The sequence below is a fragment of the Monopterus albus genome, unplaced genomic scaffold, assembly GCF_001952655.1.
Source record: "Monopterus albus unplaced genomic scaffold, M_albus_1.0 scaffold134.1, whole genome shotgun sequence".
Classification (NCBI taxonomy): Eukaryota; Metazoa; Chordata; class Actinopteri; order Synbranchiformes; family Synbranchidae; genus Monopterus; species Monopterus albus.
In genome coordinates, this window is record NW_018128014.1 from 3,219,026 (window position 1) to 3,236,830 (window position 17,805).

At 43.0% G+C, this 17,805-nt stretch overlaps 1 protein-coding gene across 1 annotated transcript in view; it reads left to right on the plus strand.

The window, feature by feature from the left end:
* The window catches only part of LOC109967747 (leucine-rich repeat-containing G-protein coupled receptor 5), a 43,308-nt gene that overhangs the window by 16,161 nt on the left and 9,342 nt on the right, over positions 1–17,805 (plus strand). Inside the window, exons 5-13 of the mRNA XM_020613539.1 lie at positions 4,210–4,251; positions 5,848–5,921; positions 9,282–9,350; positions 10,544–10,615; positions 10,884–10,955; positions 14,021–14,089; positions 15,049–15,120; positions 16,870–16,935; positions 17,209–17,280. Coding sequence (XP_020469195.1) covers positions 4,210–4,251; positions 5,848–5,921; positions 9,282–9,350; positions 10,544–10,615; positions 10,884–10,955; positions 14,021–14,089; positions 15,049–15,120; positions 16,870–16,935; positions 17,209–17,280 — 608 coding nt within the window. The remainder of the gene's footprint in view (positions 1–4,209; positions 4,252–5,847; positions 5,922–9,281; positions 9,351–10,543; positions 10,616–10,883; positions 10,956–14,020; positions 14,090–15,048; positions 15,121–16,869; positions 16,936–17,208; positions 17,281–17,805) is intronic.

Here is a 17,805-nt window from a genome sequence, read left to right on the forward strand (position 1 = left end):
AACCTGCAGTCACTGTGAGTCTCACACGTCTGCACAGCGATCTGTGTGCCAGCACTCACTGACATTCTCTAGCCCTAACCTCACCCACCACAAACCCTGTCCAGAGACAGGAGGCAGGTTTCCTCCTCAGGAAACATGGGATGCCGTCTGTTTCCAACAATCAGCTCCACAGGCTGAGAACGGCGTGTGTGGACTTTACTCTGGTTACATGTTCCACAAAATGCTCGCACTGCACAGAACAATGTGTTGGAGCTCACAAAATGTCCTCACTTCCATAATATAACATTCAAATTGGTCCTTTGACACACACACGCACGCATGCACACTTTTATCTTGTTTTACACTTTGGTGGAAAGGAATCTTCAGTCACACACACACACACACACACACACACACACACACACACACACACATACCAATAAATTAATGTATGTAGTCCAGACACTGTTCCCTCAGTCTGATAACACACAGAGATTATGTTATGTTGAAACTGGACCTCTGTGTGTGTGTGTGTGTGTGTGTGTGTGTGTGTGGATAAGGGTATAATAATGGAGATGCCTGAGGTTTCTCATTTCTGTGATGGACCATTATGTGAAGTCCATTCTTATTTTCTCTCTGGACATGAACAGAGGAGGCATTGTTAAGACAGACAGCTCTCTTTGTATCTGCAGAACATGCATGTTTATGTTGTATGACACAAAGAGTGTTCTACCTGCACTCATGACAGTACCATGTACTGCAAGGTAAAAATAAAGAGGAACTCGATGATTGTTGGGGACTCAGCCAGCTTCACTCATTCACATAGACCTGGTGTTGTGTCCACTGACGGCTGGGTAAATCTCAATCCTTCTCAGTCTCTTATTTAATCTTTTGAAGTCATTTGGTTTTGAGGGAAATTAAACATCTGCAAAAACTGACCTAAACTGTTTTGTGTAACAAAAGTCCGATTTTAGACTCTAGCTCCATCTAATTACATTAAAAGCACAGTTGTTATTTTGATTGTGATTTAAGAACTAGTGATCAGATAAGCCTGGCACTGACACCATGGACATCCCATGAGCAATCCTGACTTTTGCCCCCAGTGTAGGTAAAGCTGTAAACATGATGCACTGAGCAGTGCAGCAGAGGAAACAGCACCTGAGGTGTAACATCTGGGAAAAGCAAAGGTTGAATCTGCTTAACGAGAGATGAAGGTGAGAGATGAAGGTGGGCAGCAAACACAGGCTCGAGTTTTATGATGTAATATAGTTTTACGGGAACTCTGCACTCTGCAAAGAAACTACCTGTTCCTTGTTTTTCACTTTGCTTTGTTTCCTGCAGTTTCTCTCAGAGCAGCTTTGGCCTCATGCAGTATGAGCTGCCAGTTTAACCAATCTCTTATAGAGTTATTCATCCATTTACAGAAATGACTGAGTCAAAGCAGGTGGCAAACATTTACCAGAAGACGTTCACACGCTGGTCTTCTCGTTGCAAGATGAATCAAAATAATCAGGTCTTTTTTGTGATTTATGCACATCAAATCAACTCTGCAGTCTTAGGAAATACTTTGTTACACTGAAGGATGCTCCACACAGTACGGCTATACATGCACACCTACTGCAAAGTACATGCTGTATATACAAATGTGCATGTACATTAAAAACCACCTGTGCAGGGAGAGTACAAAGTTAAGAGCTTGGAGACTTTTGCTTTGAAAGCCAAGGAGGAAGTCAGAATTGAGAAAGCCCTTCTTGTGCAGAGAACTGGAGATGATCAGAGACGAAACATGTTTTTAATCATCTCCACCACAGTCTGAGATAATTACTGTGCTACAGATTGTGTGTTGTTGAGGCTGAAAAAATAAAACAAAACTGCCATGTTGTTATCAAAGATTAGTATTTTCTGGTCTCATAAATAACAATCTAGGTGACTTAATGTTTAAAAGATAAACATTTGTAATGAGGAAATCATTCCAGTGTGGCTGCGTTCTGAGCGCCGTGGCACTGACAGACACATTAAAATACCTTGGTTGCCTGCTGGAGTGGTGCTGGAGCAGCTTGCCCGTCATTCCTCTTTCAATTTAGTTTTATTTGTATAGCGCCAAATCACAACAAAAGTCATCTCAGGACACTTTACAAAGTAAGGTCTAGACCTTACTGTTATCAATATTATTACATAGGGAAAACCCAACAAATCCCCCTTGAGCAAGCACTTGGCGACAGTGTGGAGGAAAAACTCCCTTTAACGGAAGAAACCTCCAATAGGGCGGCCTTCTGCCTTGGCGGCCTTCTGCCTCGACCGGTTGGGGTGAGTGGATAGAGGAGAGACAAAAGAAGAAAAGCAACAAGACACAACAATCAAACACTGATCAGGTCGAAAACACTGGTCAGGTCGATGTGGCTGGTGACTGCTCGTCAGAGACGTAGAGCTCCAGGGCCAGGGCAACCTGCAGAAAAGTACAGGGAGAGAGGAGACACACTACGGGAGAAAGAGAGAGAGAGGGCACACTACGGGAGAGAGAGAGAGAGAGGGCACACTACGGGAGAGAGGAGACACACTACGGGAGAGAGAGAGGACACATTATGGGAGAGAGGAGACACTACGGGAGAGAGGAGAGGGCTCACTACGGGAGAGAGAGAGAGGACACACTATGGGAGAGAGGAGACACACTATGGGAGAGAGGAGAGGACTCACTACGGGAGAGAGAGAGAGAGAGGAGACACTATGGGAGAGAGGAGACACACTACGGGAGAGAGAGAGGACACACTATGGGAGAGAGGAGACACACTATGGGAGAGACAGAGGACACACGGTTAGTGACAGGTAGAGGTGGCATATAGATGGATGGAGAGAGAGCATCATGGGCCCCCCAGCAGCCTAGGCCTATAGCAGCATAACTAAGAGAAGGCTCAGGGTCACCTGATCCAGCCCTAACTATAAGCTTTATCAAAAAGGAAAGTCTTAAGTCTAATCTTAAAGGTAGAGAGGGTGTCCGCCTCCCAAACTGAGACTGGGAGTTGGTTCCATAGGGGAGGAGCTTGATAGCTAAAGGCTCTGCCTCCCATTCTACTTCTGTGGACTCTTTAAAAGCTTCAAAAGGAAGCGAAGCCTCATGTACAACAAGTCTAAAGATACAACAGCGCAGAAAAGCTGAAACTCTCACACATATGAAACAGTAGATCTTTCTGTTACTTTAGATGTAATGCAACAAAAAAAAAACCATCTTGGAACAATACAGAGCACAAAGAAGGTGAGAAATGATATGAGTCCTGATGATGAAGCAGATTAACTGAGTTTGACATTTATTAGACAAAAAAAAGCTACAAATATTTAAAGTTAAAGAGACATACTTAGGTTTCACAAAGTTTTCAGGTACTTTAAGTCTTAAAGAGGAAAGCAGTAATTAACTTGGAGTACAGTTATCTTTAAAGTATACGGTGATGATCACTGACAGCTGTTGCCTTGTGTGAACAGGTGGAGGACTGCTGTGACAGAGCTGCCGCTCAGAATGCTGTCATGATCTTAAAATGTAAAAAAAAAAGTGCTTGATTTTATAACAAAACGATTGTGTATACCTGTTGTTATGCTCATTTTCAATCTGCACAAGAAAAGTGCCTGAAATTTACCAGAAAAGTTGGAAAAACTGACATTTTTCTTTCAATCTGAGACATTAATCGATTATTAAATGCAAGGGTTCGTTAAGTTTTTCCACCAGCAATGTGAATGTCTAACAGGTGTGTTCGGTAAAGACACACAGATTGTCATGGTTTGTGTGTCGTTAACTGAAATGCATTGTGTTTACAGCTCATGAAGGAACCAGCTCGTCCCACAGGCTGCTGTAACGTCCCACCCCCACGTTTTGAGCACATTTTTGCCAACCTTGGATTCATTCCTTAAACAATAACAAGTCCTAAACTGAGTTTAATGATTTTATTAATGCAAATACCATCTCAGGTGGGAGCAGCAGTGCAACACTCTGCTGTGTCACAGTTTCCACCTGGCTTCTTCTCACATTCTGCTGATGGATACTCACAATCAGTCACATTTAATTTAGCCAGATTCTTAAAATGTAGTTTAAAGGACACATAAGGTGAGCAGCTTGACTGTGAACTCTGTGTGTGTCTCCACAGCCGCCTGGACGCCAACCACATCTCCAATGTCCCCACTGGCTGTTTCTCCGGCCTGTGTTCGCTCCGTCACCTGTGGTTGGATGATAATTCTCTGACAGAGGTGCCGGTGGAGGCTCTGAGCGATCTGCCCACCCTGCAGGCCATGACCCTTGCCCTCAACCACATCAGCCGCATCCCCAACCACGCCTTCAGCAAGATGGGTCGCCTGGTGGTGCTGTACGTAAACACCCTCACTGAGATATCACAAGTCTGGAATTAAAAATGTCCACAAATATTTTTAATGTTCAAAAATGTATTTTATTTTGAGAGAAATTAATTTAGATGGCAGGTTTCTGTACCTGAGGAAGTGTTCTACCCCTTCTAGAGCTGCAGTCAGTGGGTCAGCAGTAGGTAACTAGAGTTGCATCCACATCCCAGCTGAAGTTTCCCAGACCTGATGGGTCCACAGCAGTGTGAACAGACAGGTGTCCTCAGACCAGATCTGGGCCACCTACGTATGTGCTCCTAAACTCGATTCTTCTCTGATCTCTGACTGTGTGAGCGCCGTCAGAATGGTCAGATCAGAATCCATGTGGTCTTTTTAATGTCTCCTCCTCTGCACATCAAATCAAATCAAATTTTATTTGCATAGCGCCAAATAACAAAAGTCATCTCAGGACACTTTACAAAGTAAGGTCTAGACCCTACTGTTATCACTATTATTACAGAGGAAAACCCAACAAAGCAACAGGACACAACAAACATACAACATAGAGCTCCAGAACCAGGGCTACCTGCAGAAAGGTACAGGGAGAGAGAGAGAGGACACACTACGGGAGAGAGGAGACACACAAAGTTAGTGATGTGCACATACAGCCTGTTGTCATCATTCAGCGTCAGCCCCTCACAGACCGGTAACACTAAACATGGAGGAGAGTGACGACAGCGACGGGGTCAGTGGAGAGACCAGGACGTTTATGGAGAAGCTTCTGATCAGGCCAAACTGGGAGGAACATATCATAACCCAGCAGTCTGGGAGGAAACTGGGTCATTTGACCGTCGCACACACAACCTGGTTGTTATTCTTGTGCGCATGTGGCTCACATTTCAGTTACATCTGTGCACATGTGGCAGTTTAGGAGCTGAGCGGTGTTCACACTGGAACCGGTTACATGGTGCTGATACACACAGACAGGAAGCAGCGACACAACAAGGTTGGAGCTCAGCGTTAAGGCCTGGGACATGGATGCAGCACAGCTGCATCTTCAACTTGAGTTAAATCAACTGAATTCTTTCAGATTTGTTCCAATAAACTCAGAATAACAGCTGTCTGGTCAGCTGAGTTCAAAACATCTGGATTTAAACCTGCTCAAATCAAACCCATAGTTTTGTTCTTTAGGCATATAGAACCTCTCTTCCACTTTCTGGGAATGTGTGTGTGTGTGTGTGTGTGTGTGTGCAGACTGTTTCTGTCACAGCATTAAGTTGACCTGCAGCAGCGACTGTCCTGTCTCTTCCTATTAGCTCCTTTAATAACATGCAGCCTCTCTGTGTTTGTGTGTGTGATGGCATTCAGTGCGGCAGTACTGAAGACTGCTGTCATTTCTTTTGTCCAATTGGCTTGAAGCTAATTTGCATGAAATTACTAAAAGAAAAAAAACCTTCTTGAGAGGCCCTGGGGCTCCTTTCAGAAAGACACACACAGACGCACACTCTTCGTCTGCTGCATTAGTCCATCAGTGTCCTTTTCTCGCTCCACAGGCATCTCAACAACAATAGGATTGTTTCTATGGGAACGAACTGTTTCCACGGACTACGCAGTCTGGAGACGCTGTAAGTTTCTCTGCGTGTGTGTGTGTGTGTTCACATGCATGTGTGTCTGTGTGGGTGGGGGTTACTCATGTTGTGTAGACATAAATACAAACAGGTGACAAATAAAAAGAGAGACCAGATTGACTGAGCGGTCTCCTCCAGGATGACAGAGCCCCCCCTGTCCACAGGACACCAGGGGCCACTGACTGGTCTGATGAGGATGACCATGATGTGAACCAGACGCTGTGGCCTTCCCAGTCACCAGGTCTCAGCCCAGTTGAACTATGGGAGATGTTGGAGCGACGTGTTAGACGGCGTCTCCACCACCATCATCAAAACACAACATGAGGGAACGTCTGTTGGAAGAACGGTGTTCATCCCTCCAGGAAGGTTCAGAGACTTGGAGAGTCAACGTGGAACTGTTGTGGTGGCCCAGCTCCTCACTGGGACTCTGTGCTGTGTCGTCCTTTAGTTTGTTGCCAGCAGTATCTCTGTATAGTCACTTTGTGGGGACAAAGGGGAACTCCCCAAAAAGTGAGTCATTAGATGTTAGAATGTTGACTTGGTTTAAGGTTAGGTTTAGGTTGGGACAAGTGTGTGTGTGTGTGTCCATGTGTCTGTGTTGGGGTGCTGCAATGGTCAGGGTGAAGGGTCAGGGGATGGGAGAGGGGCATTAATTTATACATTTGTGAAGGATCCTTAAAGGGATTTTGTAAAAGAACATGCAGGTGTGCTTTTGCACTCCCAGAGTAGGATGCAAAGGTGGATATCATTTTTATTTATGTGTCCATTACAGAGATCAGTCTGAGAGGGGATGTGGCAGAAAAAGTGCTCAAATCTTAAGAGTGTAAAAATACTGTTACAAGTAAAAGTATTCAGATTTTTACTTAAAATAGAAATGTTATCAGCTGCCAAATTCACTTACCATCAGTACCAGTACTCGTCCTGCAGAACAGCCCGTGTCCCAGTAATGATACTGGATCATAGTGACTAATTACTGTGTCCATCACTTTAATGCTGCAGCTGGTAAAGGTGGAGCTGATGGTAACTACCTTATATACTTATACTGTGAAGTACTTTCCATCCTGCTGGATAGCTGGTGGATTTCCCACTGGGATCAATAGAGCCTGATGGTTCTACTGGGTTTGGCTTGATTCATCTGATTCTGGAACTGAAGTTATCAGGTACATGTAGTGCAGTAAAAAGTACACGGTTTGTCTCTGGAGACAAGCCAGTTGCTTCTGCATTTACCAGTGAGCGTCGGGTTTCCAGGGCGTTTGGGGATATTAAGTGGAGTCGAGGAAGCTTAACCTGTGTGTGTTTATGCTGATGTGTGTGTGTCTGCATAAATTAGTGTGTGTCTGAGGAATGTGTGTATAGAAATGTTTCTATTTTCTCAGTCAACCAGAGAAGCAGGTTTAAACACACAAACACACACTGCCTTCATTTGGAAATATTTGTGTGTGTTGGACTGGCTCTGTGTGTGGGCCTGGCTGTATGCTAATCATAATTACTATTCATGCACACACACACACACGCAGCAGCAGCATGTGTGTGTTAGGAGGCTACGTAGCTGAATGAATAATAAACCACACCACAGGCTCATGTTCATCTGAAACTACAAACACTAACAGACAGAGACGAAGGAAGCGGAAATGAAAACTGAAAAAAATAAATCAATGCAACCAGCTTGGCTCAGATGTAAAGGAAAACACATATTTACTAACGTCAGTGTCTAAAACTGTGGCTGTGGCCGACGTGCGCCTAACTCAGCTTCACCTAAGCTCCATCCCTTTTGCCCCAGTTAAGATTTTCTGGTTCCAGTAAGTGACGAAAACAGCGGTGAGCAGCAAAGCCAAGATCCAGCTTTCAAAACATCCGAACAGAGGCACCACAAAAATACCGTGCAACTGCCTGTAGGCGGCATTAACTGGGCTGAGACACCTGTCAATCAACATAACAGCCGCACACGTAGCCTTGATGGATGCAGCTGGTGTTTGTGTACATTGTTGTTATTGTGCATAAATCCCATCCAGAGAGTAACAGCAGCAGCGCGATGTGCTCACTGTAATGTCTGAATCCAGACCCTCCTTTAGCTCGTTGCTCGGTGCAGTGGACCTCCATTGTTTTGTGCCTTAAATTTCAGTTGTGGAAAGTAACTGAGTACATTTAATCAAGTTTTATACCTGAGACCAGCTTTTACGTATTTGTACTTTCAGTTTGTCCAAGTCCTGCTACTTCATATTGTAACATCACCACATGTTAGAGACAGACTGTGTACTTTTTACTGCAGTACATGTACCTGATAACTTCAGGTCCTTTCCAGAATCACATGAATCAAACCAAACCCAGTAGAACCATCAGACTCTATTGATCCCAGTGGGAAATCCACCAGCTACCCAGCAGGATGTAAAGTACTTCATGGTATGTTTGGATCCTAATACTTTTGTATTTTTACTTACCATTTTGAATATAGAACTTTTACTTGTAAAAGAGTATTTCTACTTTTAGGGAAGTAAACAATCTGAGTGCTTCTTCCACCACTATTACTTGTTAACATCAACCTGCCGGGTACTGTAGATGGAAATGAGCCTTTTTGACTAAATCTGACACATTTACATTTGTTGAATGTCAGTGAATGTACAGTATATTGTTCTTGTGCCAAATAAATAAGAACCCCTAAACTGACCAGTCAGAAAGCTCTTACCCATCTCTCATCCAATTACAACCTTCCACCAATAATCACTTCGGAAAGCAGAAAGCCTACAGGCATTGGATCATCCGCTGTACTCACACACACTCTGGACCAGACTGAAGCAATTTCAATTTAATGGTCTTTACACAATGTGGAAGCTTCATTCCACACAGTGTATTTGTGTGTGCATTTGTAATGGCCACCTGCATCCCAGAGATGGTTGAGAGGACCTAATTGAAGCCATGTGTGGACTCGAAAAATGCTCTAGTCTCTGGTGGTGGAGGGAGGCACAGTTCAGTGTTTCTGTAACAAGCCTAAAAGACGGAAAAACGATGGAGCTGAGTATCAGGCTGCAACATAAACATTTACATGAAACTCGTTCCCAGTATACAGCTGACATTCCCAGTATATAGCTGTATGACCAGTCTAGATCTGTTTTTCCCAAAGTAAATGCTGCACCCCAGTTAGATTCCAGACCTAGAGATGGCCTTCATTCCTGTGTGTAGGTCTATAACCAGTGATGAAGGGGCCATTTCCAGTAGAGAATTGGTATTCCTAAATTAAAATTCAAACTTGTGATTTAAAGCTGATATTTCAGATCTAGACTAATCCCAGTATTCCCAGTCTACAGTTGTGTGTGTATAGTGCGTGGCTTGTGTTTGATACCACCTTTCTCTTCCTGCCAGGGATTTGAACTACAACAGTCTGGTGGAGTTTCCCACGGCCATCCGCTCGCTCAGCCACCTTAAGGAGCTGTGAGTCTGTTTGTGTGTGTTTGATTGAGAAACGGGGGCGGCATGACGGAACAGTGGTTAGAGCTGTTCACCCCACAGCAAGAAGGTTCTGGGGTTGAGCCCCGTCCTGGGGTCTTTCTGTGCAGAGTTTGCATGTTCTCCCTGTGCCTGCATGGGTTCTCTCCAGGCGCTCCGGCTTCCTCCCACAGTCCAAAGACATGCAGCTTAGGTTGACTGGTGACTCTAAAACCTCAGTAGGAGTGAGTGTGGTTGTTTGTCTACATGTCAGCCCTGTGATACACTGGTGACCTGTCCAGAGTGGACCCTGCCTCTCATCCACGGTCAGCTGGGATTGGCTCCAGCCCTCTCTGACCCTATTCAGGAATAAGCGATAATGGATAAATGGATGATTGAGAAAAGTTTCCAACAGAATCCATGTTTCCAGAGTAGACAGGTGCTTCTTCACTGTAGCATGTTATAAAGAGGAAGCTACATGTTGGAGGAGAATGTGCTTTTCTTCTTGTCAGTGCTAAACATGGTGTTGAAAAGCAAAAAACACATTTACCATTTTTGCCCTAAAATGTGATTTGTTTTAGAATAAACCCTGTTAATTTTATATGATTGACTTCCAGGGTTAGAAATATGCCATCACACGTTCAGCTTGGTAGATGTCAGTCAGATAAAATGTTAAGTTTCCTTGTTGTGGTTGATTTGAATGAAGCATATCCTTAAGCTAACGCCACAGTATGTTGCTATTAGTTTGACAGCAGGAAGCAAGAATGATGGACATTACTTTGCAATGAACAAGAAGGTCTGTGAGCACAGGCGGAGAGAGTTTAGCAGTCTGGGGTCAGAGAAGAAGAAAAGGCAGTTGAAAGTGAAGCATCATACAGTAGATATAAACACGTAGATCTTAGCTAGATGTGTTTCCTGTGTCCATGCTGCAAAAGGGTTCAGTTCAAACAGTAGAAAACACTAGACTGTGTGCTGACGTGTTAATGAAAAACAACCATGCAACAAATAAAAATTTAAAAGAAAAATTAAAAACAATTTTGAAAGTTGAGATAAATTGACTTAAAGTGCCCATGGATGCTCATTTTGCTTGTTTCCAGCCATTTAATGTTTACTCTTGGGTACCTCATGTCAGCAACTTGTGTCTGAGATGAGGCATGAAGAAAGGATGAAGACTAATTCCTGTTCTGTTTTGTATTTAGTGGTTTCCATAGTAACAGCATCCAGTCTATCCCGGAGCATGCCTTCATTGGGAACCCCTCACTGATCACCATGTAGGTACCATGAACTGGGAACAACTCCCACCTGTCAAAATGCTGCTGAACATACAGAAGACAATTATTAGATGACTTTACAATGTTGTTTCGCAGGTTAACCGTATTTTTGTATTTGACAGCCAAACAGCAGGAAACTTGCATGTGCAAGACGAAACTGAACTGGTCGAAACCGAGACCCGCTCAGTGACGTTACAGGCAGCTCTTTAGGCTGTTAACTGCCCAGTACGTTGCTGAACATGAGATGTTTGTGCCTGTGTGTTTACAGATTCTTCTTCAACAACCCCATCCAGTCTGTCGGACGCTCAGCATTTCAGAACCTGCCAGAACTACGCACGCTGTGAGACATAGTCAGCACACACACACATTCAGCACAAATCAATCATCAAAACTATTTGTATCGCACCTTTCAAAATGGTGGAAGAGGAACTCAGATCATTTACCTAAGTAAAGGTATTGCATTCAAAATATTAATTAGGTAAAAGTAAAAAAATATCAGCATCCAGATATACATGAATTACCAGCAGTACCAGTACTCGTCCTGCAGAACAGCCCGTGTCCCAGTAACGTCTGATACTGGATCATAGTGACTGATGCATTACTGTGTTCATCACCTTAATGCTGCAGCTGGTAAAGGTGGAGCTGATGGTAACTACCTTATATACTTGTTAGAAAATAACCCAATTCTTTTGTTGGAAGCATGAGAAGTGAAGACAGGAGAGGACTGTTTAAAATCAGCAGAAAGTTTACTGAAAGTCTGATCACAGGTAGGCCTTACAGCGCTGGGATCAGAGAGATAGAGTTCCCGCAGGACTTCCATCCTCTGAACCCCGAATTAAGTTCTTACAATACATTTTATCTTCTTGGGCTGCTCCACCCTGGACAGGGGTGCAACCTTCAATAGTTTGTGATCCTATTGGTCATTTGGTGTGAGCCGGAGCTCACACTTCCATGTTGAAATATGGTAAATCTAGGTGTGTGTGTGTGTGTGTGTGTGTGTGTGTGTGTGTGTGTGTGTGTGTGTGTGTGTGTGTTTGTGTGTGTGTTTGTGTGTGTGTCTGTCTCCCTGATCTTGATCTCGAGGTGCACTCATCAATGGGTGGCCTGAGTTGCAGGCCTCTTGTGTGTGTGATGCTAATAAGTATGTTAAACTGGCCAGGTGGTCATCTTAGGTTGTAACCCCCGGCCTCTGCAGGACATCCCAAGACAAAGCAAAGCTTGGGATATGCTAAGTGGGTTGAGGTGGGTTGAGGTGTGAGTGTAAAACAGGCCAACAGGTCTCTGTTAAAATGTAAATAGGCTGTCTGGTCACAAGGAGATGCAGACATCCTGGCTCTACACAGAAGTTACAGCAGACAGTTTCTGCTCCAGTATCACTTGATTCTCATCAATACAGCTGTAATATGTATAAACAAGGAAAATAAAGTTATGAAAGGTAACTAAGGGGAACTACAGGTATGAGAAGTAACTAAAGCTTATAAAGTAGCTAGGGCCTTCCATCCATTCCATCCGTTTTCCTCCGCTTATCCAGTACCGGGTCGCGGGGGCAGCAGTCTAAGCAAAGACCATTTCAGCCACCTGTATCCGGGATCTTGTCCTTTCGGTCATGACCCAAAGCTCATGACCCAAAGCTCATGACCATAGGAAGTTTCTCGGTGGCAAGGCCCCGAGGGTGGATGAGATCCGTCAACTGAGACGTCTCTGTTACCAGCCTTGCAGCTGGCCATAGCAGTAGTCCAAACATGAAGTAAATCAATGTGTGAATGTGTGTGTCTGTTGGTTAAGTGGTGTGTAGCTAAAAGCATTCTCACAGACTTCTAGTAACATGTCGTGACTTAAACATAAGAACATATTATGGCTAAGGCTACAGTTATACACGTCATAATAATATTAAACATCCTGTCTTCTGACAGTCATCAACTCTTCTCTCTAGTTATCCTTGACCAGATGTACCCTGTAGAAACTCATAAGCATGACTAAGCATTTAACAGTCTAACTAGACATCCTATCTCCACTAAACATTTCTAATACATAAAGTATCTATCCAATTTCTATCTGACTAAAAATACCTAACACCATGTTGCTAACTCAAAAAGTCAAAAGTACAATTCTTGCCCTTGATTTCAACTTCTTACTTTAGATGATAGCAGCCAAGTCATTGTAACTCTGTGGTGCTGCTGTTAATATTTGAAACTATTCAGCATTCCAATGATCCGCCATTATTGTAAAAAACAAAAAACAATCTTTATAGAGTCAATGGAGATGTTTCCACTCTTGTTCTAAATCCACTCTGTTATATAGGAGGGATGGGGGCCTTTTACATGTTTGTGCACAGTGGCTCATGGTCTCATGATCTGTCCATCGTACAAAGTGTCAGTGTTAAAGCTGAAAGTAGGTAAAAATTAAAGCGTGAATTCGGTTAAAGGCCTGCGGGAAGTTGAGTTGTAAACTTCAAAGCGGTTGGGGTGTCAGAGATGCTGTTCATAAAGGATGTGAAAATGTCAGTGTTTGAACTACAAAAACAATTGAAAGCAGTTGAAGCATCATTTGAAGTGTAATGAGGACAGTTTAAACTTTACTGGATGAGTAAAAGTTTTGGTGGAACTGTAAACAATGAAAACACTTGAAATTTGATTTGAAGTGCTACAGAAGGTGAGTCAACAGATAACATGCAACTCTGTCAAAACAATTGAAGAGTAAGCAAAATAGCATTTAAAATTTCAGTTTAAGTATAAGCCAATGACAATTAAATGGCTCTTTGCAATCTGTTATGACAAGAGAATAATGATAAACTCTCTGTGACCTTTGTCATTATCGGTGCAGCTTCTGCAGTAATGCGGTCGATGCACCGGTCCGTCGTGGTGAAGAAGGAGCTGAGCTGTAAGGCGAAGCTCTCGATTTACTGGTCGATCTACGTTCCGACTCTCATCTATGGTAGCTAGGGCCTCTAAGAATCAAGTCTTACATACTTATACTGTGAAGTACTTTACATCCTGCTGGTTAGCTGGTGGATTTCCTACTGGGATCAATAGAGTCTGATGGTTCTACTGGGTTTGGTTTGATTCATGTGATTCTGGAAAGGAACTGAAGTTATCAAACCATCCAAGGATAATTATGTCCCTCAATGCACCATTTATTCCTGTGGTTGTTTATTTCATTATTTTGTTTGTCAGAAGTGTATTTAATGACTCCCACTGTATTACTTTAAAAACAAATGCATCAAACAAATAGCAAACAATTGCAGTTCTTCATTTAATTAACATTTGTTATGAATATCAAAGAATAAAACTGCAGCAATGGGCTGCTGCCTCGTTAAATCAGATGCTAATTACAGAGGGAATGTGACACACAAACCACATGAATGTTTCTTGCTTCAGCTTGAACCAATCACCACCTGTCTTTCAGCTCTCTGAACGGAGCGGCAGATCTCACCGAGTTTCCAGATCTGACAGGGACCAAGAGCCTGGAGAGCCTGTAAGATGCGCACACACACTGGACTGTTTCATATGGTTGCTGCTGTAGCCGACATCAGTGTGTGCTTTCAGCTCTGTGCCTCGAACCAAGCTGCTGTTATTAATGCTCTGTAGTTATTATTCTGTGTGACAGAGTCTAACTTTATTTTCTTGCAGCTCAGGCTGCAAGAAACTCCCCTTTTCTCCTTGTTGTGACCCAGTTTTTCATGTCAAAATAAACACATTCACAATGTTTGCTTTCTCATAGTTTTCCATTTAAACTCATACTGAAGGCAGCCAGTGTTTAACAGTAACCTCACACTGAACCAGTAGGAGGAAATAAAAACTCCATCCAAACAAACTGTCCACATTCTCTCCACTTCTAAACACTCCCTCTCTGTGTTTCTGTGCCTCCACCTCAGCGTCCTGTTTTCCTGAATGGATCCTAATTTGTCCAGTTTATAACTGGCTTTTGTTTAACATCACACTTTATCATCTCAGCGTTTCATTTCTTAACTAACAGCAACTATGACGTCTTATCACGTACCAGCAGTAGTCATTCCTCCTGTACCTGAACACACCATAGTACATTCTCATCCACATTTGATGCAACTGAACATACCACGGTGTTTCTGAAATGCTTGAAGAGAAGTACAGTTCAATAAACCTGTTACACAACTGAAATGTTCCTGAAGACGGCGTTGTATAATCTAATACACCTTTCATGCACCCGAACGCACCCTAATGCTTCTTAACAACCCCTGAACTAAGAACAGAAACACTGTAATGAACCCAGCTGGATCCTGGCCTGCCTGGGCTCATAGCTCCATAGTTAGCAGAGGGAATGTAGGATCAAGGTTTAGCGCCCTCATCCCCACCCTGCCCGCGTTCCCATGGGCAAGACATGAAATGAAAGTGCTGCAGAACCATTAACAGATGGAACCTGTATTGTTTTGTTGCTCTTTCTGTGTTTGTGCACAGGACTATCACGGGAGCTCGGATCACCTCACTGCCCAGCTCAGTGTGTGAGCAGCTTCCAAACCTGCAGCTCCTGTGAGTCCACACATACACTGCTTCTACATCTATAGAGTCACACTAAATGCACTGGAGGTGCATAAGACCTATTGTTTTCTGAGTAACGCCACACTCTAGCAGGGTGAGCTCCTGTTTGATCAGGGCAGTGGGCAGCTGACCTATGTGAAATATCTCAGTTGTGTTTCAGCCTGTGGCCTCCATCAACCAGTAGCAATGGCAGAGGACAGCCTAACCTACAGCTGCCATCAGCTTCATCCTGTAGCTGTTATGTCCCCAAAAAAAAGGTTGGATTTAGAGCATGTGATCGATTAACCAAATTGTGCCAGTTTGAAAGTTAATTAGGACATTTTTAGAGATTTGAGGACTCAGCAACAACAATCGTCATCTCAGAATGGTCTTACCTTGGCAAGCTCATTTGGCTCCAGTCTGTCGCTTACTGGTGGCGCTAACACCACACTTCACTATAGAGAATTTGAAGTTGTCACACTGTGTTGAATTTTGGGTAAATGCGCCTCTTTGGGGTGATCACACTCATTATCAATCATAGATATATAGACTACATACATCGACAAGTTAATAAAAAAAAAATAATACTATCCCATACAGCTAGATACAGTAGCGGATGCTTCTATAACGTCCAAACGTCCACCTTAGTGTTCAGTTTGAGCACAGACAGGACAGAAACTGTTTCATCTGCAATGTTTGTGTTATCTGCTGACAGCTGCTAGCTAGCGTTAGCTCCAGAACCGAGAGCTGAGATCAGGGTGCAGAGTGATTTTGCATTATGTCACTCTTGCCAATGGGATCTCTAGGTCCGCTATGAGTTAGCTACAGTCAGCTAAGGTTTTCCATTCTGAATGACCACAGTCAGTGAAGTGAGATCTAATTTATTTAAGCAACTTTTTATCCAAACAAAACAACTACTGTATGTATGCAGGTAAATACAGCGCATATCTCCCAAAATGACGCCGCATCCCAACATTCAAGGCATACCTTCCAATTCTCTATAAACAAGATTAATGGTCTACATCCAAGCTAGCGAGTGAGCTAGTGAGGCTGCACTTAGACACAGTTGCAAGTATAATGTGCCCCCTATTCACCATCTTATTTTAGCATGTTATCATGCTAACATTTGCTAGTTGACACTACACAAAAAGGTACAGCTGAAGCTCTTGCAGGTGCTTGATCCTAAACCATAGTATTTGATGACAAGTCAGAGGATCAGCAAAGCTCGTAACCTTCATCCTGAGGAGAAAAGGAATATGTGAACCACATTTCTAAGCAGTCCATCAAATAGCTGTTGAAACATTTCACTCAAAACCACAAGTGTCAACCACATGGTGGTGATAGAGGAAAAGTCAGAGGATCAGAAGAATCATGCAGATTCATCTTGTGAGCACCATGAATGATTATGTTGTCCGACATTTCATGACAGTTCATCTGGTAGTTGGGGACATATTTTACTTTGGCCCAAACTGACATGTAGATTGGCCAACAAGCATCCATAGGGCTGTGCTGCCAGCATGGCTAAATATCTACAGTATGACAGTGTAACAGTAAAACTGAGCCAACGTCTGGTTGGCTGAGCTGATGAGGACCCGATTAAAAACTTTTGTTTTTGTAAATTTGGATAAACAGGTTGAAGTATGAAAATACTGTATTTATACTGAATATTTTCATTCACTTGGTATTTTTGACAATATAAAGTGAATGAATATAAAACACTATGACTTAAAACTGATTACAGCCAAAACTTTCTCTCTGCAGTGATCTCTCCTATAATCAGATCCAGACTCTTCCAAGCTTCTCTGGTTGCGAGAGCATTCAGAAGATGTGAGTTTTATTCTTTAGATTCTACTATCATTTTACATTGAATTTTACTTTGTTTTGTGGGGTTGGGGGGGGTTCTCAGTCATGAACACACAACTATCTAGCCTGTGTCACACCCAGTGTAGCATGGCACCTAATAAAGTACAGCCAGCTGTTCATTATGAGAACATTGAGCAGCGGTGCAGCTGGACTTTGACTAATTAGATCACTCAGAAAACCCCCGTTTGATAAACATGATGAAATGCAAATATCAAGGCTGATATGTGTGTGTTTCAGTGATCTGCACCATAATGACATAGAGGAACTGATGGAGAACACCTTCCATGGTCTGCTGGTGCTGCGCTCTGTGTACGAACACACACACACACACACACACACACACACACACACACACACACTGCAGTTTTAATTATACTGGAGATCCTGAAAAGTGATCAGACGGTTCCCTCTGTAAATATTTCCAAATGGAGACACTTGCAGATCCAGGTGGTTGTTTGGTTGATGGAACAGGTCTAATAACATTGTTTGGCTCAAAGTCAGAAATGAGGTTATACTCAGTGGTGGATGAAGTACTCGGCTCCTTTACTTAAGTAAAAGTTGTAATACCACAGTGTAAGAATACTCCTCACAAGTCCTGCGTATAAAATGTGATTAACGTACAGTGCCTTGCGAAAGTATTCGGCCCCCTTGAACTTTGCGACCTTTTGCCACATTTCAGGCTTCAAACATAAAGATATAAAACTGTAATTTTTTGTGAAGAATCAACAACAAGTGGGACACAATCATGAAGTAGAACGAAATTTATTGGATATTTCAAACTTTTTTAACAAATAAAAAAACTGAAAAATTGGGCGTGCAAAATTATTCAGCCCC